We start from the raw sequence: 24,282 nt of genomic DNA, 5'->3' as shown, positions 1-24,282 counted from the left end.
AAGTTTTCATTATGACCGATGGGAGGGCGACAGGCCTGAAGTTATTGAGGTCGGACACGCCCTGTTTTTTGGGTACAGGGATGATGGTGGACCTCTTGAAGAATGCCGGTACTTTGCCACACTGTAGGGACTTGTTGAAGACGGAGGAAAGGATAGGAGCGAGCTGCTGTGCGCATGTTTTCAGGCAGGCTGGCGACACTCCATCAGGGCCTGGGGCTTTCCTGTCCTTTAGCCTGGACAGGTGGCACGCCACGTCCGACTCATTTAGGGCCGGGGGAGGCAAGTTTTGTCCTGGTGGTACTGCGGTATGTGGTGAAGTGAGGGGAGCCTCTGGCATTGGAAGCTCCACAGGAGCGTCGTTCTCCTCGAAACTGCAGTAGAAGTCACTGAGGTCTTCCGCCAGCTCAGTGCTGGGAGGTGCACTTTGGGGGGGAGGCTTGTAACCGGTGGCGGCTTTAAGCCCTCGCCAAACTGCTTGTGAGTCGTTTGAGGAGAGGTCCTCTTTCAGCTTATCTGCGTAACCTTTCTTAGCGCTTCTCAGTTCCCTGTCAAGCAAGTTTCTTGCCCTGCTGTATTCCTCCTGGTTCCCGGACTTGTGTGCGGCTTCCTTGCTTCTGCGCAGTTGCCGAAGTTTCTTGGAGAACCATGGCTTGTCGTTTGGATAGACTTTGTGAGTTTTTGTTGGTATACAGGAGTCCTCGCAGAACCTGATGTACGAGCTCACGTTGTCTGCCCTATCTTGAATCTGATTCTGGACTGGATAGGAAGCCAGTGAGGGATTCACAGAGGGGAGCCGCCGTGGTGGAGTGATGGGAGCAGTGGATAATTCTGGCTGCCGCATTCATGACGGACTGCAGCAGGGCAATTCGGGTTATAGGGAGACCAGACAGAAGGGCATTGCAGTAGGCGGGAAATTATGAGGGCATGGATGAGGAGTTTGGTGGTGGCAGAGGTCAGGAAAGGGCAGATCTTGCAGATGTTACGGAGGTGGAAGTTGCAGGACGAAGGAAGTGAAGCAGAGTGAAGGCGAGTGCGGAGTCCAGGGTGACACCCAGACAGCGGGCTTAGTATTTAATAATCCCATACACAGGAGATGTTGATGAATATGTTTTATGATGTATTTGTGGCCTGCAAACAGCATGTGAGCATTATGTGCTTTCAAAGTAACATATTTCAAACAAAATAAATCCACTGCGCTCTCGTGGCCTGAATCCAGTGAGCCTCTCCGATTACGGGTGGTGGTGACACGAGTGGAAACACTGTTTGCTCACACTGCACGGGTTCTGAAGTGCTGAACTTTTGAATACAGTATCACGCGATGTATAGTTTGTCTGTTTGTCACTAGGTTGTTACCATTGGAACGAGAGCGCAGTGGATTTATTTTGTTTGATCATCTCTTCATTGGACACCCCCACAGCGAACTCAGTGGACTGTTGTATAGCATTAAGAGACATTGATGTGTAGGTCTTAGGTTGGCGCGGCTGACATATATATATACAAAGCAGCATATTTGCAGAAAAAATATGGAATTTTTAAATTTTACTCCATTCTTTCAATCAAAATGGAAGAAAAGACCATAGGGCCAAATCCCTAATTATATCCGTTGTTGAATATGGTGGTGGGGGGGTTAAGGTCTAGTTTTTAGATGGGTTCATTTGTAGGGATATGCAATGTACTTGTGCCCTTTGTTCTGCTATGAATGAAATATGGTGTTAGTTTTTATGCATTTATTGTCTTTTGTAATGTGTGGTATTAAATGTTTAGCATTGGAAAAAATTGCTATCTGTCCTGAAATAAACAATAGCAGGACTATCTATGTCTGACAAAGAACAGCTGAGCCATAAACTGTGCAACTGTAATCCTGGAAACGCACAATTCAACTTCCAATCTGATCGACAGGAATCGGGAGAATATTTCCGACCTGTCCAATCTGCTTCTGATCGACAAAGGGATCGATTTTGCAAAGTTATCATCAGAAAATCGATCCCTTTATCGATCGGGGGCAGTTTGGACATGTACACACAACACAACTTCCCATCAGATTACCCGTACATCGGATGGGAAATTGTATTGTGTATCGAGAGCTACTTTCATAGACGGTAGCAAAGCGGTTAAAGTTCTCACACACCTATTGAAGCAAAGAGTAGGAACCGCTACACTCTCTCACCTGGTCTTGAAGTGCCGGATTCAATAGCAGCAGAAGGTCGACTTAGAAGTAGAATCCACACACTCCGAAAGCGGACATCCAAAAGGTTTTATTAAAGACGCTAAACGATATCGTTTAACCATAACGATAAATAAAAAAGCCTTTTTATTTCGTCTTTTTTGTTTATTTAGTAAAACCGTCTGGATGTCTCCTTTCGGAGTGTGTGGATTCTACTTCTAAGTCGCCCATGCACTTATTGACTGGATCAGAGAGGGATCTATCTTTTTGCCACATTGGGTGGCAACTTATTAATGTATGTGCCCCTTGATGCCGGTTTTATACCTCTATAGAGTGTTGCGCCGCGTACGTACGAAAAGGGTGTCGGGAAAAAAGGGCGCGTGGTATAAACGATAAATGGAAATATCGTTTATAGAAATTATTGTGTAGAATTTCGTTTATAAATAGTGTTTTATGAATTTATAAATCACTAAATAATGTGTATGAGATCGGCAATTCTTAAAACGTTAATCTTCCCTGTTTGTAAAGTGAAACTTATATTTTCGTTTATTAAAAACCCTCCCTGTACCTATCCCTAACCCCTAGACCCCCTGTTGGTGCCTAAACCTAAGACCCCCCTGTTGGTGCCTAAACCTAAGACCCCCCCGTTGGTGCCTAAACCTAAGACCCCCCTGTTGGTGCCTAAACCTAAGACCCCCCTGTTGGTGCCTAAACCTAAGACCCCCCTGTTGGTGCCTAAACCTAAGACCCCGCTGTTGGTGCCTAAACCTAAGACCCCCCTGTTGGTGCCTAAACCTAAGACCCCCCTGTTGGTGCCTAAACCTAAGACCCCCCTGTTGGTGCCTAAACCTAAGACCCCCCTGTTGGTGCCTAAACCTAAGACCCCCCTGTTGGTGCCTAAACCTAAAACCCCCTATGGATAATAATATTTTACAGACATTAATAAATAAAAAATGTAAAGAAAAAAAATGTAAATTATTTTTTTGGGTGGATAATAATGTGTTAGAAATGTTTCAGAAATAGTGATTTATTATCTTCATAAACGTTATTCGTCACGGGCTCATTTTGTAAACTTAAATCATCACAAACATAGTTATAAATCCTTAAAAATCTCCGGGCGCCGTTATAAATCCTTAAAAATCTCCGGCGCCTTATTTTCCCCGTTCAGCGCCCATTAAACGATATTTATAATGGAAGTGAATGGGGCGCCCTTTTTGTCCACTTGTCTCATGCGCCCAAATCTACTGCTTCCGTTGCGCCACCCCCTCGTATCGCTCCATAACGTCAAAAACGTATGTATAGCGCCACCCGCCTTCCGCATGCCACTCGCAAGCACTTTTCCACCCCTCGCCACGTGATGTACTCCCTGCAGGACAGGAGGAATGTCACTGGGATTCCCGATTTCCCCGTCGTATTTGCGTCGTTCCACGCATGAGCGCAGTACTGCCGCCACAAACAAATTGTAACGCGCTGTTAACTTTGCGGCGGACTTCCAGTCGGATACTTCCCATCAGTTTACCCCTCGATCGGACAGGAAATTGCATCGTGTGTTCCCAGCATAGCATCCCCCAAGGCAAAAAGAAAAAAAGTTTCGGTACTGAGGGCTATTTTCACTGGTGGTAGTGAAGTGGTTAAAGTGCCTATGCACTTATTTGAGTCAGAGTGGCAACCTATTAACATATGGGCACCTTGAGACTGATTTTATACCTCTGGAGATCACTGCAGTGCGATGCGCCGCTGCCGCCACACCCCCCTCCGCACCATGACGTCAAAAACATACTTCATACGACACTGCAGCAGAGTGTGAGTGACACACATGCATAGCACCAACTCCCGCATGCTGCTTGCACGCCCGTCGCCACCCCTTGCCCAGGACAGGAAGTACATCACTGGGGTTCCTGGCTTCCCTGTCGTATTTGCGTCGTTCCTCGCATGAATGCAGCACTACCGACGCAAACATATTTCAAGTTTCTGAATCGCGCATTGACTTCAATGCATTCACGGAAGTCGCATGGTAACGCCTTTCTGGAGCAACATGTGGAAAATGTACTAGGCCCCATACACGTTCTTTGCGGTTGCGTTAGCCTGCATGCTAACACAACACAAATAAAGTGCCTATGTGTAATAGGGGCCTCTACCTCTATTCAGCCATCTGTAGGAACTAGCCCCAACTGTCTGAAATGGAAATCTCATTTGATGCACAGCGAACAAAACTTGTCTGAAAATAATTACTTGTCATATAACATGTATGGGTAAATGTGGTTTGAATCGCTCTAATCTCCATTTCTATTTAGAGAACAAACAGAGGTTTATATTACCACTATATAGAAAAGCAGCAACCAAACTGAACGCAATTTCAGCCAAGTGCCTGGGGCACGAAAACCAGCAGTTGGAGCGCAACGCATGGTCATAAAATTGCCAAGTTAGGGGTCTGTGGTTGGGCCACAGATGTCAAGGACAGAGGCAGAAAAATGCAATATAACTCCATGGAAAGTTAAAACAAGTGCTGTGCAATCATCATGCAAAAAATAAAATATTAAAAAAACTTTATTTTCAAGAAATTATACAATTATTATAATCAATAATTAAATATTTAACTCTATCATCTCCCAACATGCTGAGCAAAAATATAAATGTGAAAGCGTAATAAAGAAAGCACAAGCAACAGAAACGTATACAGTTGTGTAATGCAAATGTCCAGCTACAACAAGAAGCAACAGGGGAGAGAGCAATGCCTGGCTTGACATGAAAAATATATGGAGAGACACCGTCTAATAACAAGTCGGTCCACCTTTTGCTTTGATCACAGCCGATATTCTTCTTGGCATGGACTGATGATACCGTTGCTGACAGGGCCGGGCCGAGGCATAGGCTGAAGAGGCTCCAGCCTCAGGGCGCAGTGTAGGAGGGGGCGCACAATTCATTGAGCTGTCATTCCTAATTGTGTATGAAGCAGAAAGAAATAAGAAAAGGGGATACATAGCAGTGACTGCAAGCCAGATAACTAGATATTAATGTGTTGGGGAGGTTGTGGGCCCTGTGGCCCTCTTAGTCTAATAGCAATCAGTGTGTGACGGCTGGGGTGGGAGGGATGGAGGGGCGCACTTTGGTGACTCAGCCTTGGGTGCTGGAGGACCTTGTCCCTGCTCTGGTTGCTGAGGATGAATGGTGGCCCATGCTGATATAATGTATGGAGAAAACAAAAAAGAAGTGCTCCAATAGTGCATTAAAATGTTTAATGAGGATACGCAATATAAAAATGCACTTACATTTAGGTTTCTTTAAAATCAGCGTGTAGTGGCCTGCCCACGATCGTAACCCTCTGCCGCGGTCTGGCCAGGACCCGGAGATGCAACGTTGTTGTTCCACGTTCCGCTGGCTGCGGTGTCGCCAGGAGCGGGGCGTGACCGCTCACATAAATGCCTCTACATTACTACCAGTTTCAGCGCTTCCTGTGCCTTCATCAGGTGATGTAGAGGTTGGTGTGTGCTGTATTTAAGAGCCAGCCGCATGATACTATGAACTTCCGTGGTTCGCGATCGCAACAAACCGGGAATATTTCTGGAAGTTCGGTTCGCCCCCATAGTGCATCATGAGGGTCAACTTTGACCCTCTACATTACAGTCAGCAGGCACATTGTAGCCAATTAGGCTACACTCCCTCCTGGAGCCCCACCCCCCTTATAAAAGTCAGGCAGCGTCAGGCAGTGGACTCACTCGTGTGCCTGCAGTAAGTAGTGAAGGGATAGCTGCTGCAGACTCTCATAGGGAAAGATTAGTTAGGCTCTTGTAGGCTTGTTAGCTTGCTCCTGGCTGATTGTTATTGCTAAAAAAAGCACCCCTCAACAGCTCTTTTGAGAGCTAATCTTGTTATGTGATTTTTATTTTTTTTCCGGCCCACTTGTATTATATACAGCACTGTCAGTCAGTGTCACTGTGCCTGTCTGTGTGTGACAGGTGCACATGTAATACCCATCACTGCATATGCTCACTGAAGTGTTCACTTCAGTGCACCCACCTACCTACGTGAGCGCACGCAGTGTCACTGTGCCTATCCGATACCTGTCTATGTGTGACAGGTGCACATGTAATACCCATCACTGCATATACCTACTACCTGTTGTTCACTTCAGTGCACCCACCTACCTACGTGAGCGCACGCAGTGTGATATACCACTCCTTGCATACCTGGTAACTGCACTTGTGTGACTGACTGCACATTGTATTAGTCAAGTCAGTGCATACCTTTCACTTAATCCCCCCCAATATGGCCAAACAAAAGGCAGAGGCAGGCCACCTGGCAGGTCTGTTCGAGGTCGCGCTGTCGTGATTTCGTGCGGCCCTCGACCAAAGTACAGTGTTCAGAAGAAGGCACGTGCCATCAACCCCCAATATTATCAGGACATAGTTGACTATTTAACACAGAACACCTTATCTTTCTCAGCTTCCGCACGGAAGCGTGACATATCTTCCTCCTCCTGCTCTGATTCTGGCACCCCACTTAACACTCAGTCGGCCGCCACCATTAAAGTGCCATCATCCCAGGGCTTAGCGGTGTGGACATTTTTTTGTGGGTCTGCCTCAGATGAGAGCAATGCCATCTGTACTCTCTGCCACCAAAAATTGAGCCGTGGAAAGACCAAGACCCGCATAGGGACAACTACCTTACAAAGGCACATGATTACAAAGCACAAACTGCATTGGGATGACCACCTGAGGGAAAGCAGCACACAAAATCAAATCCACACACCGCAGTGGAAGACATGCAATTATTTCTCAAAAAATGCAAGTGGTGTCATCTCTGCCACACAGCGTTGGGTCAAGGGACCATCTGACCACATGGTCTGCAAAGCACGGTCAGGCCTCCCCGAAGACTAAGTCAGTCCCCACACACAGCATCTCTGCCTGCATGCTGTGTGACTGCCTGCCCCAAGACTAAGTCGCTCCCCACACAGCATCTCTGCCTGCAGGCCGCTTGACTGCCTTCTCCGCCACCACCAACAGGGTCCAGGACTCCAGGCGGATTCCTGAATTTTTAAGAATAATTTTTCTGGTGCGTGTACATGCCTGACTAATTTTTCTGGCTGCACTGCGGCTGCAACAACAAAACAAAAGTCATGTACATATGCCAATTCCCCTTCGTGATCATTACCTTGCCGCGGTGAAGGGGCTTACGTATCACAATGAAGCAATGACCGCCGGCTATATGAGTGTCTCGAGGGGAGGGGGGGGGGGCACATCAAAGATAATAAGGTCATTGCTTCATTGTGGACATACCAAATTTGATCAGCTGGACAGTCACTGTTCTGTCATTCAGCTACCTCAGCCCGGCGACCATATGGGTTCGAAAACCGCCATGGCCTGCACTCTGGCCATGGTGCGCACCAGTCCAGCACGGCCGTCACTACACAAACAGCTGTTTGCGGTGCGTTACACAGTGAGTTTGGTGTGTCAGTGTGGAGCAGTACTCTAATTACACTCCCTGATTGATGTATATGTTACGGCCAGAACCCGAAGTTTGGCCACTTCTAGTTCTGGCCGGCCAATGTGCGAAGTGGCCGCTGCGCTGTGGCCAATGTGAGAAATTGATTGATTCCTGTGACATTAAGGTATCTTCTGGCCGCAGCGCAACGGCCAAACGTATAACAACTTAGTTAATTTAATGCAATTAAGCCGGCGGCAATGTAACAATTCAAGTCGCCGGCTTTTTCTCTGCCTCTCTCTCCTCCCTCCGCCTCTCTCTCCTCCCCCCGCCTCTCTCGCTCTCCTATGGGCAGCCGGCGGGGACACGCGTGTCCCCTCCAGAGTCGTTCGTCGCGGCAGGCTTCCCTTCCGTTCTTGCAGAGCGAGTGCTGGCAGAAGCAATGTCTGCAGCCTCCCCGCTCTGCTTTCCTGGTGCGACGAACGAATCTCATGGACACGCATGTCCCCGCCGGCTGCCCATAAGAGAAGGAGGAGAGAGAAGCGGGGGGGGGGGGGGGGGAGGAGAGAGAGGCAGACCAAAAGCCAGCGGCTTGAATTGTTACATTGCCGCCGACTTAATTGCATTAAATTAACTAAGTTGTTATACGTTTGGCCGCTGCACTGCAGCCAGAAGATACCTTAATGTCACAGGAATCAATCAATTTCTCACATTGACCGCAGCACAGCGGCCACTTCGCACATTGGCCGGCCAGAACCCGAAGTGGCCGGCCAGAACTAGAAGTGGCCAAACTTCGGGTTCTGGCCGTAACATATATACATGCAAGATGTTTTGCAGCACTTTAGGCCTGCAATTTAGCATTCAATGTGATTTAGGCCCTTAAAACGCTGTTTTGCGTGAAATCCACTATTCGTCTAGTTAGGCAAATAATTAGCAGGTCACTGGTGGCGGGTTCCATCAGAGGAGGACGGCATGGGACATTACAGCTGCAGGGGGCGATAGAAGCTTCAGGTAAGTGTCAGTTTTAGCTTTTTTAAAAATACAAGCGAACCCCTTTAAAGCTATAGGCTTGCTAGACCCCAGCGGTTCTGGATGCAAGCTTGCCTTCAGGGGCATAAAGTGATAATTTGCATATTTAGTAGCGGTGCATTGTCGGTAACCACAGATGTTCAATTGCTGAATTATCACAAATTCCTTCTGTTTTAAGAAGGCAAACCACACTAAGCATTGTTTTTTAGTAGGAGGGCTTTTCGGTCTCTTTAAGTCCCCTATACTTTCCTTGTATATTTGGGTCACCCCGAGCTGCTTGGGTATTCTGTTCTGGTCTAAGCCTCTATCCCATAGAGCCATATGAATGCCTGCCATGCACTGAAGAGAACCAAAAGTAAGAAACAGGCTGTCTGCATGTTGGGTTGATGTGGCTCTGTAAAATTTAAAGCTATAGGGTTGCTATACACCAGTGGTTCTGGATGCTAGCTTGGCCTCAGGGGAATAAAGAGATAATTTACATATTCAGTAGTGGTGCATTGTGGGTAACCACAGATGTTTACTTTATGCTGAATTATCGCAAATTCCTTCTGCTTTAAAGGGAACCTTAACCGGCGGGGAAAAATACATTCACTTACCTGGGGGCTTTCCCAAGCCTCCTGCAGCCGTCCTGTGCCCGCGCCGGTCCTTCGGTGCCCTCCGGACACCCTCCGCCGCTAAGTTTCGTTTTCGGCCGACCGCCAGTCGTCCTCCGGCAAAGCGTCCTCTTCTTCCGTATTCCTCGTCGTAAAGAGCCGTAAAGCGCGTCCGCATGACGCGTTTGGCGTCATGCGGACACGCTTTACGGCTCTTTACGACGGGGAATGCGGAAGAAGAGGACGCTTTGCCGGAGGACGACTGGCGGTCGGCCGAAAACGAAACTTAGCGGCGGAGGGAGACCGGAGGGCACCGAAGGACCGGCGCGGGCACAGGACGGCTGCAGGAGGCTTGGGAAAGCCCCCAGGTAAGTGAATTGATTTTTCCCCGCCGGTTAAGGTTCCCTTTAAGAAGGCAAACCACACTTAGTCTACTTTGTAAATGTTTAAATACTGTATAAAATAAAGCCATGGAATATCTAAAAAGCCATTTTAGGAGTAGGAGGATAACTACAATTGTTTATCTCATCAATTTATTTTCACCTCGGGTTAACTTTAATAAGGGCCCAGGCTCCATATGCAATTCATTTTTTCTCTGAGTTTTTCTCCTGATGATATTTGCAAACTTGTCAATAAAACGCTTTTGAACCATCAGAAAGCAAGAAAATAGTACTTAAAATAATTTTGAGAGCTTTTTTAACCTACTTTTTGTTACTTTTTCAATTGCAAAGTGCGGAAAATTACTCTATATAGAAGATGAAAAATTATCTCCAAGGAGAAAACTCAGGTGAAAAAGTTACTTGCATATGGGCCCAGGTCTGCTCTCTGTCACTCTGCTCTGTACACCTTCCCAGTCTCTGAGGTTGATGCGGAAGATGTACAGAATGATTAATAGCAGCTCTATTGTATAGGACCAGAGTTGGCAATGCAGCAGATGATTCATGCTGGTCTGCAGCACTGCTCTGCATGGGGAGGGGGTATCCTCCTGGTGGCTGGGATTTTTTTTTATTTGGGAGAGGAGAGGGAAATGGTAGCTGCACTTCTTGAGGGAGGGGTGAATAAAGGCTGAAGTTGTTATAGGGGGCCCACGCCTACAGTTACGGGATAAGACTATGCTGACTACAGAACTAATGTGTTCCCAAAAATCAACACAGTGGTGTGAAACATATACAGTAGAATGCTTGTTATATTAATCCTCTGGCTAGAGTAAACTCAGTCCCCAGGACCCGTCTATGCACCTGTACGAATGTACAATGCATGATTGTGATAGAGTAAACTATTTGGCCACGTACTTTAGAGTTTACTATAAGGCTAGTTTCACACCAGGACGTTGCGTTTAGGGGACGTTATAGGGCACATAGCGTGCCCCTAACGCAAGGCCTGGTGCTCTATGGTGTGGACGTCGGAGTGAGCCGCGTTGTGCAGCTCACTCTGGCGTCCGTGACGCCGTGATGTGTACTCTTGGACGCATGCGGCATCACGTGGTCCCGCCGGCCAATCGCCGCACAGAGCGGCCGCTCCAGGAAGTAAACACTGCACGTCACTGAGTGCAGTGAATATTAATTAGCCATGTGCTCGGCCGCTCTCCCCTCCTCCCCAACATGACGGAGCATGTGCAAACAGTCTAACGCGGCTTAGCCGCGTAGAACGCACAGCATGCAGCACTTTGCTGCGTTACAATGTAATGTAACGCAACGTGGGCAGTGTGAACAGCCCACTTGTGTTACATTGCTGTGCGTTGGGGGAGCGTTACAGGCTGCACTAACGTGCGCCTGTATTGTCCCTGTGTGCAAGAAGCCTAAAGGGATTCTACTGTGGCAACAACAAAAATTGTTTGTTTGATTAAGTGCTTTTTTGCCATAAGACTCCAGGGTCTAAATGCAATTCACTTTTTCTCCTCAGTTTCCTCTAAGGGCCCTTTTCCACTAGAGCGATTGTGATTGCTGAATCGCAAAATCGCAAATCGCTAGTGATTTTTAAATCACTAGGGTTGTTACTTTATCATAGAAAGCATGAGAAGTATTTTCCACTACAGTGATTCGATTTGGAAATCGCTAATCGCAAATCGCAATCGCTTGCTGGAGCGATTTTTACAATGATAATGCAATGCAAATGAAAATCGCAAATCGCAATCGCATAACAGAATTAATGAAAAATCGCAATCGCAATCACTGGCGTTTGTGATTTGTGATTGCGATTGCTAGTGGAAAAGGGCCCTAAGTGATGTTTTCAAACTTGTCAATAAAATGCCTTTTAAATCACCAGCAAGCAAGAAAATACTTAAAATAGTTTTAATAGTACTTTTTCTCCTACTTTATGGTACTTTTTCTCCTACTTTTTGGTACTTTTTTGATTGCAAAAGGCTGAAAAGTTATTCTAAATAGAAGATGAAAATGTATTTCCTTTTCTCCTGAGTTTTCGCTTAGGTGATATTTTCACAATGCCTTTTAAACCACCAGCATGCAAAAAAAAAAAAAAATACTCAAAACAATATTAATAGTACTTTTCAACTACTTTTTGGTACTTTTTCAATTGCAAAGTGCTTAAAAAATATTTTAAATCCAAGATGAAAAATTATCTCTTAGGAGAAAACTCAGGAGAAAAGTTAATTGCATATGGACCCCAGTCCATACATAAGGAGGGTCCTTCCACACTGCATGTGCTTCCATATGCACATGCCTTTTGCCGATCGCAAGGGCACCATGATTGACAGAATGGTGGCCTCTACACATAGCTCCCACTTGTCCTTTTTTTCAGAGGGACAGTCCCTCTTTGGGGATTAAATCCCTCTGTCCCTCTTTCTTCCCGATTTGTCCCTCTTTCAGCATACATTTAAAATCGGCGCCGGGAGACTTGGGCGTAGGATAGATACAGCCGGTTTATGGCTGATCCTGCTGCTGCACAAGTCTCAGCCGTGTTAATTACTATTCCCCTTCCAGGCCGCCATGGATGGTGGGGAATTATGTAATTCGGCTTCCAGCGATTGCTGGCGGTTTAATTATTGTGTTTTAAAAGCAAATTCAGCTCCGACTTCTGACGGCGCCGACGTTACTCACTGAGCGTAGCTATAGCTGTAATTCCTATTACGGTCTATGGTGGCGCCGGCTGCGTCCAAATCTGCCTGCGCTGAAGAGCACTGCTCCGCTCTTTCAGGACTAATGTACAGATCTATGTAAATATATGTATTTTTCTACTGAAAAATGTGTTTAATATACTCTAAATGTTATTTCTATTATTTAAACTATGTTTCTTATTTTTAAATGTTAAAATGGAGAATTAATGATCATAGAGAGGACCAGCGTGGTCTGAATTTGTAGGACTTTTTCACAGTGGGACGTTGCGTTTGATGCAACGTTAAGGTAACATAACGTGCCCCTAATGCAACGCATTGAAAGACTATAACTTGGACGTTAAAGTACTCTTTAGCCCTACGTTTGGTGCACCGTTTTCGTCGCACAGTAATGGAACAAAAACGGCGTATGCGTTACATTAAAAAAAATAAACATTACTGAGCATGTGCAACACACATAACGCAGCAGATTTATTGCTAAACGCACAGCATGCAGCACTTTCTAAATATTGCTACACGTTACACACAACGCAACGTGTGCACTGTGAATGTCGCACAGACTTAATATTGCTATGCGTTAGTCCACGCTAAAACATTTTCTAACATGCGACTTTAACGTCGCACTGTGAAAGAGGCCTAAAACTTTGTCTTTTACCTCAGAATTCTTTCTGGTATCAGGGACTATTGGCGTGGCTGGAGCGTGATCAGCGGTGTGTCTAAAAGGACACATCAGAGGAATAGAAAACGAGCTCTACTTACCTGGGGCTTCCTCCAGGCCCTGGCAGCCGATCTGTCCCTTGCTGTAGCTCCGGGGGCCTGCGGTCCGCTGCAGATGCCGACCTCGCCAGGCTGGCATCTACTGCATGAGTGCCGCTGGTGATCGTGATCACGTGGTCTGGAGCGAGGTCGGCATCTGCAATGAAGGGGACCCCGACCAACTGGAGCTACAGCAAGGGACAGATCAGCTGCCAGGGGCTGGAGGAAGGAGGCAGGAAATTTTGGCGCATGAGGCAGGTGTAAAAAAAGGGCGCCGCCATTCACTCCCATAATAAATATAGTTTAATGGGCGCCCAACAGGAAAAAAGAGCGCCGGAGAAAAATAACGTTTTACAAGTGGTGCCCGGAGACTTTTAATGTTTTATAACTGCTACTCATGATTACACATTATTTAATGATTTACAATTGTTTAAACATTATTTTTAAACGAAAAACAGTACAATATTTTTTTTAAAACGTTATTAATGCTTATCACAGGGGGGGGGTCTAAGGTTTAGGCACCACCAGGGGGGTCTTAGGTTTAGGCACCACCAGGGGGGTCTTAGGTTTAGGCACCACCAGGGGGGTCTTAGGTTTAGGCACCACCAGGGGGGTCTAGGGGTTAGGGGTAGATACAAGGAGTGTTCTGTGTGAGAGTAGGGTTAGGTATAGTTTTAGTAAAATTCTTATTAATCCTTTATAAAACTTTTTATACATTTCACTTTTTAAACAGGAAGATTAACGTTTTTACAATTGCAGGTTTGATACACATTATTTAATGATTTATAACTTTATAAAACATTATTTTTAAATGAAATATAGCACATTTTTTTTAAAACGTTATTCATGCTTATCGTTTAAAACCCTGCGCCCTTTTTTTCTCGATGCCCTTTTTTAACGTACGCCTGGAGGAAGCCCTAGGTAATTAGAGCTCGTTTTTTTTTTACTCCTGTCCCTATTTCTAATCTCAAAAAGTTGGGAGATATGTGTACAGAGTAGTGCGCTCCGTTCTACAGCTAACCGAAATGTAGTGGCGCTTTTTTTTCCATGTTTGCAACTGGGTTAAATTAAATGAGAGTGCGTACAAATCGTGGTGCAAAAACTTCCAGCAACTTTCGCCCCCATCATCGGGAATTGTGATCGCACGCACTCATGATTGCAGTGAAACGTGCACTTGTAAATTAGTGAATATTGCGATCGCACCACAATTTTCAGGGTGTAAGAACCCTTTTAATCCCATCAAAGTTACAAGGCGCCCCAATGCATTATCCTATTTCTAGGCTTATTCCATAGCTCTCTGTAACTCATGAAAGAGAAAGCTGATGCTTCAGGAGTCAGAACAAGACGGGTGACCGGAAGCAATGATGATCATCATGATGATGGCAAAGCACACAAACACAAAATATAAACGATAACTACTGTTTACACACTCAGCACACACTGCGCATGCGCACACCCGCTGCTCGCAGATCTCCCGGCCACCTGCTGCGCACGCGTACTGCCCTGGCTGACCGCAGTCCGGCGGCCTCACAATCCGCACTGCGCAGGCGCCCCGGCATCTCGCGGGACTGCTGTGTGAGATTTGGATAGCGCATGCGCGGTGGAGCCTGAAGAAGAGATCCTGTGAGGTGCCGGTGCTCGGGAGGGGAGCCGGGAAGTAGCCGGCATTATGTGACCTCCCCGGTGCCCGATCACGCTGTGTGTGGGGCCTCCCATGGAGCCATGGAGTGACGGGGAGATACAGAGCGCTGTGTGCTGAGCCCCGACTTCCTATAGGAGGCGCTATGTCTGCGGGCTCCACAGCGCCCCCCTCCTCTCACATGGCCAGTGCAGCTGTGGCTGAGAGCTGGTGCTACACCCAGGTAACCCAGGAACTCTGCCCTGCATCTCATCCTAACCTTATCCATAGCCTGACCACTCCCCCTCTCTAACCTTATCCATAGCCTGACCACTCCCCCTCTCACCCTAACCACTCACCCTAACCTTATCCATAGCCTGACCACTCCCCCTCTCACCCTAACCTTATCCATAGCCTGCCCACCCCCCCTCTCTAACCTTATCCATAGCCTGACCACTCCCCCTCACCCTAACCACTCCCCCTCACCCTAACCTTATCCATAGCCTGACCACTCCCCCTCTCACCCTAACCTTATCCATAGCCTGCCCACTCCCCCTCTTACTCTAACCTTATCCATAGCCTGCCCACCCCCCCTCTCACCCTAACCTTATCCATAGCCTGCCAACCCCCCCCTCTCACCCTAACCTTATCCATAGCCTGCCCACTCCCCCTCTCACCCTAACCTTATCCATAGCCTGACCACTCCCCCTCTCACCCTAACCTTATCCATAGCCTGCCCACTCCCCCTCTCACCCTAACCTTATCCATAGCCTGCCCACTCCCCCTCTCACTCTAACCTTATCCATAGCCTGCCCACCCCCCCCCCTCTCACCCTAACCTTATCCATAGCCTGCCCACTCCCCCTCTCACTCTAACCTTATCCATAGCCTGCCCACCCCCTCTCACCCTAACCTTATCCATAGCCTTCCCACTCCCCTCTCACTCTAACCTTATCCATAGCCTGCCCACCCCCTCTCACCCTAACCTTATCCATAGCCTGACCACTCCCCCTCTCACCCTAACCTTATCCATAGCCTGACCACTCCCCCTCTCACTCTAACCTTATCCATAGCCTGACCACTCCCCCTCTCACTCTAACCATATCCATAGCCTGACCACTCCCCCTCTCACCCAAACCTTATCCATAGCCTGACCACCCCACTCCCCCTAACCTTATCCATAGCTTGACCACTCCCAATTCCCTCTCACCCTAACCTTATCCATAGCCTGACCACTCCCCTCTCACCCTAACCTTATCCATAGCCTGACCACTCCCACTCCCCTCTCACCCTGACCTTATCCATAGCCTGACCACTCCCCTCTCACCCTAACCTTATCCATAGCCTGCCCACTCCCCCTCCTCTCCCTAACCTTATCCGTAGCCTGCCCACTCCCCCTCCTCTCCCTAACCTTATCCATAGCCTGACCACTCCCCCTCTCACCCTAACCTTATCCATAGCCTGACCACTCCCCCTCTCACCCTAACCTTATCCATAGCCTGCCCACTCCCCCTCTCACCCTAAGCTTATCCATAGCCTGCCCACTCCCCCTCTCACTCTAACCTTATCCATAGCCTGCCCACCCCCCTCTCACCCTAACCTTATCCATAGCCTGACCACTCCCCCTCTCACCCTAACCTTATCCATAGCCTGACCACTCCCCCTCTCACTCTAACCTTATCCATAGCCTGACCACTCCCCCTCTCACCCTAACCTTATCCATAGCCTAACCACTCCCCCTCTCACTCTAACCTTATCCATAGCCTAACCACTCCCCCTCTCACTCTAACCTTATCCATAGCCTGACCACTCCCCCTCTCACTCTAACCTTATCCATAGCCTGACCACTCCCCCTCTCACCCAAACCTTATCCATAGCCTGACCACCCCACTCCCCCTAACCTTATCCATAGCCTGTCCACTCCCAATTCCCTCTCACCCTAACCTTATCCATAGCCTGACCACTCCCCTCTCACCCTAACCTTATCCATAGCCTGACCACTCCCACTCCCCTCTCACCCTGACCTTATCCATAGCCTGACCGCTCCCCTCTCACCCTAACCTTACCCATAGCCTGACCGCTCCCCTCTCACCCTAACCTTACCCATAGCCTGACCTCTCCCCCTCTCACGCTAACCTTATCCATAGCCTGACCACTCCCCCTCTCACCCTAACCTTATCCATAGCCTGCCCACTCCCCCTCTCACTCTAACCTTATCCATAGCCTGCCCACTCCCCCTCTCACTCTAACCTTATCCATAGCCTGCCCACTCCCCTCTCACCCTAACCTTATCCATAGCCTGACCACTCCCCTCTCACTCTAACCTTACCCATAGCCTGACCTCTCCCCCTCTCACGCTAACCTTATCCATAGCCTGACCACTCCCCCTCTCACCCTAACCTTATCCATAGCCTGCCCACTCCCCCTCTCACCCTAACCTTATCCATAGCCTGCCCACTCCCCCTCTCACTCTAACCTTATCCATAGCCTGCCCACTCCCCCTCTCACTCTAACCTTATCCATAGCCTGCCCACTCCCCCTCTCACTCTAACCTTATCCATAGCCTGACCACTCCCCTCTCACCCTAACCTTATCCATAGCCTGACCACTCCCCTCTCACTCTAATCTTATCCATAGCCTGTCCACTCCCCTCTCACCCTAACCTTATCCATAGCCTGACCACTCCCCCTCCCCTCTCACTCTAACCTTATCTATAGCCTGACCACTCCCCCTCCCCTCTCACCCTAACCTTATCCATAGCCTGACCACTCCCCTCTCACCCTAATTTTATCCATAGCCTGACCACTCCCCCCTCACAGTATCCATAGCCTGACCACTCCCTCTCACCCAAACCGTATCCATAGCCTGACCACTCCGCCTCCCCTCTCACCCTAACCTTATCCATAGCCTGACCACTCCCTCTCACCCTAACCTTATAGCCTGACCACTCCCCCTCGATGTAACGCTCAGGAGGTTATTGTTTATTTTTGTATATATATATTTGTTTTTGTTTTCTTTTTATTAAATTTTGTTTTTGCTTATTTTTTTTCTTTACTACACCCCTCAAGACAGCCAATCACAGCGATCGACTCTCACAGATGACATCAGCCTATGAGAGCCGATCGCTCTATGAGTCTCCCCAGGAGACAGCAGATTGCCTCGGCTGTCGCCAGTACAGTGCTGCTATAGATCGCAGTGCTTTACAGTGAAAATAGACGGCGAAGCACCGTCTAACAGTCTCCTAGCATCGATCACCGCTGGGAGACTGCTCCTTCATTCAAGCGGGGATGCACACGCATCGGGGCGTGCGGTCGCCTGCAATCTCCGCCCCCAGGACTTCATGCCAATTGGCATTAGGCGGAGGTTAGGTAGTTAAGCAATGCAGATTGCCTGGCTGTCCTGCAGATCATCTGCCTCAATACCTTTACTGAATACTCCTGGTACACACCATGCAATTTACTGTCAGAATGAGGGTCGAATTGATTATCTCCGATAGGTCCGATCTGATTTGATTGATTTTGTATAGAAGTGATCGGAAAAACTATCAGGAAAAAAATTGCAAATCAGAATGGACCTGTCAGAAATAAATGATTAGACCATCAGGCTAGGTGCAAACTCTGCGTTTTGGCCGCTAATGGAAGTCTATGGGCCGCTGGAAAAACTCATATGCGGTTTTAAACGTGTTTTTAAAAACACAGGTTTTGTTGCATAATATTCAAAAATGCATCAAAAACGCACATAATGAAAGTCAAGGTGAACTCAATGGTATGTGTTTTCCATGCGATTTTATAGTTTTTTTTTTTTATTGTTTTGTGATGTATTTTTGTATTCTGTTGTCTTCATAGTGATTAGCATAAAACGCAATGAAAAAACGCACGCAAAACGCATCTGTGTAAAAAAAAGCACACAAAAAACCGCACATGACAGAAAACGTGACCTTTTGCGCTCTGTGTGCACCCAGCCTTATGCTACGTACACACTTGCGACTGTTCGTTACTAGCAGCAGCTTAACGATCGGTCTGCCGACAATCAGATAAAGAAGTTTACCAAACGATCATTAAGTACAACGATGAAGTATATCGGCATGATGAGAAAATCCAACAGGACAGATCATATTGAACGACAATCGTTACAAAACTATAGTGTGTACAGTTATCTGCCGAGCACGATCGTTACAAGGGCCATTGTGCCTGCGTTGGATTTTGCCCAGCTTCTGTACTTCCTGTGTAGCGCAGCCCGTAACGATTGTTACATTTTTAAAGGGAACCAGAGAGGAACGAGGGGTGAAAAAAGGGAAAGATTTTATACATACCTGGGGCTTCTTCCAGCCCCATAAGCCTGAATCGCTCCCACGCCGCAATCCTCCGCTTCCTGTATCGCCGGTACCGGGCCCGTCACTTCCGGTGGACGCGGCCAATCGTCCGCATCACAGGGGCTCCCTCCGTACATCTACGCATGCGGCTGCGCAGTAAGCAGCCACATGCGTATCTGTATGGGGAGAGCACCCTGTGATGCGGAGAATAGGCCGCGTCCGCCGGCCGACTTGTCGAGTCGCGGCAATGACGGGACCCGGTGGCGGCGGATCCAGGCAGCGGAGGACGGCGGCGTGGGAGCGATCCGTGCGTATGGGGCTGGAGGAAGCCCCAGGTATGTATAGTTCATCCTCTCTGGTTCCCTTTAAATTTCAAACACTTTGTTTTCAAGTTAACTATCATATATTTTTATCTTGTTACCCAGTCTTCTCCACATAATTTTTTTCCAGCCAGGTGGCTTTAAAAAGTAGCCGGGTGGCATGAGAAAATAGCTGGGTGGGGCGATATGAGAGAATGCTGGACAGGTGCTCCTGTGCACAATTCTGCTTACAGCATAGGAGGAGGTGAGCCGATGACAGCCAGGTTCTCACCAAAACTAGCCGGGTGGAGCACCTGGCTAAAAGAACCTGGGGAGAACACTGTTACCCCATGTTTGTTTGTTTTATTTTGTATAAATATGTACGCAACATTTCCCTCTTATCGTTCTTTTCTACGAGAATGATCATCAGTATGTGTATGTTGGTTGCTGTATACCATCGTTACATTCCAATCGTTCCAATATTGTTTGTCTGGTAATTATCGTTCCTTGTAAACGATCGTTATCGCAAGTGTCTAATGGAATTTGCATTGTGTGTACCAGACATTAGTTATAGACTCAAGCACGCAGATCAGATGTTTCTGACTGAAGTCTAAGGGCCCATTCACACTAGGGCGATTCCCGCTAATCGCCGAAGCGCTAGTGCAATATTAACCCTATGGCAGTGATTTCACTGCTGCGAATGCCGCCGATCGCGGGCGTTTCGCGATAAACCGCAATTGCAACACGCGATGCCTGCAGCATTTTCTCGTGATTCAGGAGCGATCCCGATAGGAGAAAAGCGCGATATAAATGTTATTTGTCTTGTCTTTGTCTTGTTTATAAAAGCGCCAATTGCGAGTGTGTGTATATAGGGCTTTTACTGCGGTAATCGCGGTAAAATCATCCAATCAAAAAGGAAACGCTACCGTTTTGCGCTTTTTAGTGTGAATTGGCCCTAACTGGATTAGCCACATGCTTGTTTCAGGTGTGGCTCAGACACTACTACTGCAGCCAAAGAGACCAGCAGGACGCCAGTCAACTGGTATTGATTAAGGGCTCGTTTCCACTATCGCGAATCTGCATGCGTCCAACGCATGCAGATTCGCACATGTAATGCAAGTGGATGGGCCTGTTTCCACTGTAGCGTTGTTGAGGTGCGTTTTTTTCAGCGGTAAAAAAACGCACAAAAGAGCCAACGAATTTGCCTGCGAGTGGAATGCATGCGAATCGCCGCTAATGTATTTAATAGTAAAAACGCATGCGTTTGTTACATGCGTTTTTACCCGCGATTTCGCGTGCGATTTCGCACCTTTTTCAATTTTATTTTGCCCTGGCAGTGTCATGGTTAATTTCGCATGGCACCCTGCCATGCGAAATCGCAGGTAAAAACGCATGCGGAAACGCATCCGCATGCGTTTTTACAAGCGTCGGAATGCCGGCGAAATCGCGTCGCAACAGTGGAAACAAGCCCTTAAAGGAAAGGAGTGTGCCAGCCTCCATACCCCTCTCATTTTAGGTGTCCTTTATAGGAAAATGCTTGAATCTACTTTTTCCAGTTTAAAAAGTTTTCCGAAGTTTTTGTCCTTGAATAGCTAGCAGCTGCAGTAATCGCTCTCTGCAGCCAGCTGGCTGAGTTGTCTGTTCCAGCCAGAGTCTGCAGATAAGCAGCACAAGCAGGATATTTGCATTACAGATTGTCGCTACATTTGTTTTTAAAGACCAAAGAATACCGGTTGTCTGCTTGAGAATAGCTACCTGTCATTAGTATGGATGGTCATCAAGTTGCTAATGATTCTAAGTTGATGTAAATTTTATACAAACTTTAAGCAAATCTGCAAGGCTCTGCAACAGGAGTTACCAAGCTTGCTTACAGTTGCATCATCAACTTGGCATCTCACTGACCACTTCTAATCATGAGGCTGGGTGAACCCATAGCAGAAACGCAAGTGGTGCGTATAAACGCTGCGGTTTTGCCGCTAATGGAAGTCTATCGGCCGCAGGAAAAAAACACATATAAAAAACCATATGTAAAATGCATAATATTCATAGACTCATCAAAAGCGCACGTAAGGAAAGTCAAGGGGAACACAATGGTATAGGTTTTTGTGTTCTCCCCTCCAAAGGAAAAATTATTTTTTTCCTTGTTTTTCTGCTCCTTGTTGTCTTCCTAGTGATGTGCATAAATGGAGATATAAAAACGCATGGAGAACGCATATGCGTTTTGTATATATGCGAACTACTAGCGCATTAAAATGCACGCAAAACGCTTGAAAAGAGCAGTAAAAACACATAAAACATGACATAAAACGCAGCCTTTCACGTTTGTGTGCACCCAGCCTGAGGGATAGCCGGCGAGATGCTAATCATTTCAGTTAATGCGAGATTTATGTTAATCGTATGCAAATGTATGCAGCCCGGAATTCAGACAATCAAATCCAGATGGTGATTTTTGACTGGCTCAATTCTAAGGCTACATACAGTGGCTTGCAAAGGTATTTGGTCCCCTTTTAAGTTTTCCACATTTTGTCACATTACTGCCACAAACATGAATCAATTTGATTGGAATTTCATGTTACAGACCAGTGGTGCACACGTGAGAAGTGGAACGAAAATCATACACGATTCCAAACATTTTTTACAAATAAATAACTGCAAAGTGGGGTGTGCGTAATTATTCAGCCCCCTGAGTCAATACTTTGTAGAACCACCTTTTGCAGCAATTACAGCTGCCAGTCTTTTAGGGTATGTCTCTACCAGCTTTGCACATCTAGAGACTGAAATCCTTGCCCATTCTTCTTTGCTAAACAGCTCCAGCTCAGTCAGATTAGATGGACAGCGTTTGTGAACAGCAGTTTTCAGATCTTGCCACAGATTCTCGATTGGATTTAGATCTGGACTTTGACTGGGCCATTCTAACACATGGATATGTTTTGTTGTAATACATTCCCATGTTGCCCTGGCTTTATGTTTAGGGTCGTTGTCCTGCTGGAAGGTGAACCTCCGCCCCAGTCTCAAGTCTTTTGCAGACTCCAAGAGGTTTTCTTCCAAGATTGCCCTGTATTTGGCTCATCCATCTTCCCATCAACTCTGACCAGCTTCCCTGTCCCTGCTGAAGAGAAGCACCCCCAGAGCATAATGCTGCCACCACAATATTTTACAGTGGGGATGGTGTGTTCAGAGTGATGTGCAGTGTTAGTTTTCCGCCACAGATAGCATTTTGCATTTTTGCCAAAAAGTTTCATTTTGGTCTCATCTGACCAGAGAACTTTCTTCCACATGTTTGCTGTGTCCCCCACATGGCTTGTGGCAAACTGCAAACGGGACTTCTTATGCTTTTCTGTTAACAATGGCTTTCTTCTTGCCACTCTTCCATAAAGGCCAACGTTGTGCAATGCACAACTAGTAGTTGTCCTATGGACAGATTCCCCAACCTGAGCTGTAGATCTCTGCAGCTCGTCCAGAGTCACCATGGGCCTCTTGACTGCATTTCTGATCAGCGCTCTCCTTGTTCGGCTTGTGAGTTTAGGTGGACGGCCTTGTCTTGGTAGGTTTACAGTTGTGCCATACTCCTTCCATTTCTGAATGATCGCTTGACCAGTGCTCCGTGGGATGTTCAAGGCTTTGGAAATCTTTTTGTAGCCTAAGCCTGCTTTAAATTACTCAATAACTTTATCCCTGACCTGTCTGGAGTGTTCTTTGGACTTCATGGTGTTGTTGCTCCCAATATTCTCTTAGACAACCTCCGAGGCCGTCACAGAGCAGCTGTATTTGTACTGACATTAGATTACACACGGGTGCACTCTGTTTAGTCATTAGCACTCATCAGGCAATGTCTATGGGCAACTGACTGCACTCAGACCAAAGGGGGCTGAATAATTACGCACATCCCACTTTGCAGTTATTGATTTGTAAAAAATGTTTGGAATCGTATGATTTTTGTTCCACTTCTCACATGTACACCGCTTTGTATTGGTCTTTCACGTGGAATTCCAATAAAATTGATTCATGTTTGTGGCAGTAATGTGACAAAATGTGGAAAACTTCAAGGGGGCCGAATACTTTTGCAAGCCACTGTACACACTTGAGATATAAGTCTTTGGAAAATGAAAGATCACAGACCAATGTTACCCACTTCCATGTAGTATGAGAGCCATACCTACACAGTCTATTCTATTGAGCTGAACTCCCCATCAGATAAAAATCCTTGCAAGATGCTGCACACAAAGATGCTGTACACGTTCAAAAGATCAGTATCTGCAAAAGATCTGTTCCAGCAAAAGATCCGTTCCTGCAAAATGCATTCATAGTCTATGATATCTGCAGATCCTCATACACACCTTGTTTGTTCCCGAGAGATGTTTCTTTGATCTATCTAGGGAACTGGCAGGTTTTGGGGGCTGCAATCTGGCACAAAGGTAGTTCGGGGGGGGGGGGGGGGGGGTGTGGTCCCTTCCATTCGCTCAAAATTTGGGGAGTGTAGGAGGCGTGGCTGCGGGCCTCGGCATAAAATAATAGGAACTCTTGCAGTACAGCATCATACTGCGCATGCGGGGCAGCATAAATTTCCAGGCAGCACAATCGGACACGGCATCGGCACTATTTTTTTTTTTTTTTTTTTTAACGCAAGGTTTCTTGGTACAAATTTCAATATACAAACAGGCACAGATGCATTTGGTACCCACAAAGACTGAAGAGCAGAGATACAACTGCATCATTTTAAACAGGGTTACAAAACATTCAGTAGAATAGCATAGCCACAAATAACAGCAAATTATTAAACTCTACGACCAATTAAACCCTAGCGTAACAAACAATCAAACGTAGAGGCCCTAGCATCACATTACAAGCTTTACAACAGGGGTCTCAAACTCAATTTACCTGGGGGGCCGCAGGCGGCAAAGTCAGGATGAGGCTGGGCCGCATAAGGGATTTCACAATCGCGGCGCATCGCCGCCTCTTCCCACCCCTCTCACTCTTCCTTCACAGAGAGGGGCGGGGAGAGGCAGCGATCCGTGCGGCGA

At 47.1% G+C, this 24,282-nt stretch overlaps 1 protein-coding gene across 1 annotated transcript in view; it reads left to right on the top strand.

The window, feature by feature from the left end:
• Positions 1-14,618: 14,618 nt before the first annotated feature.
• The window catches only part of SPOPL (speckle type BTB/POZ protein like), a 74,064-nt gene continuing 64,400 nt past the window's right edge, over positions 14,619-24,282 (top strand). Inside the window, exon 1 of the mRNA XM_068245881.1 lies at positions 14,619-14,895. Coding sequence (XP_068101982.1) covers positions 14,818-14,895 — 78 coding nt within the window. The 5' untranslated portion in view covers positions 14,619-14,817. The remainder of the gene's footprint in view (positions 14,896-24,282) is intronic.

Source organism: Hyperolius riggenbachi, chromosome 7, assembly GCF_040937935.1.
Source record: "Hyperolius riggenbachi isolate aHypRig1 chromosome 7, aHypRig1.pri, whole genome shotgun sequence".
In the NCBI taxonomy this organism is placed as follows: Eukaryota; Metazoa; Chordata; class Amphibia; order Anura; family Hyperoliidae; genus Hyperolius; species Hyperolius riggenbachi.
The sequence above is the reverse complement of the archived record's forward strand: the minus strand, read 5'-3'. Positions and strand labels throughout refer to the sequence as shown.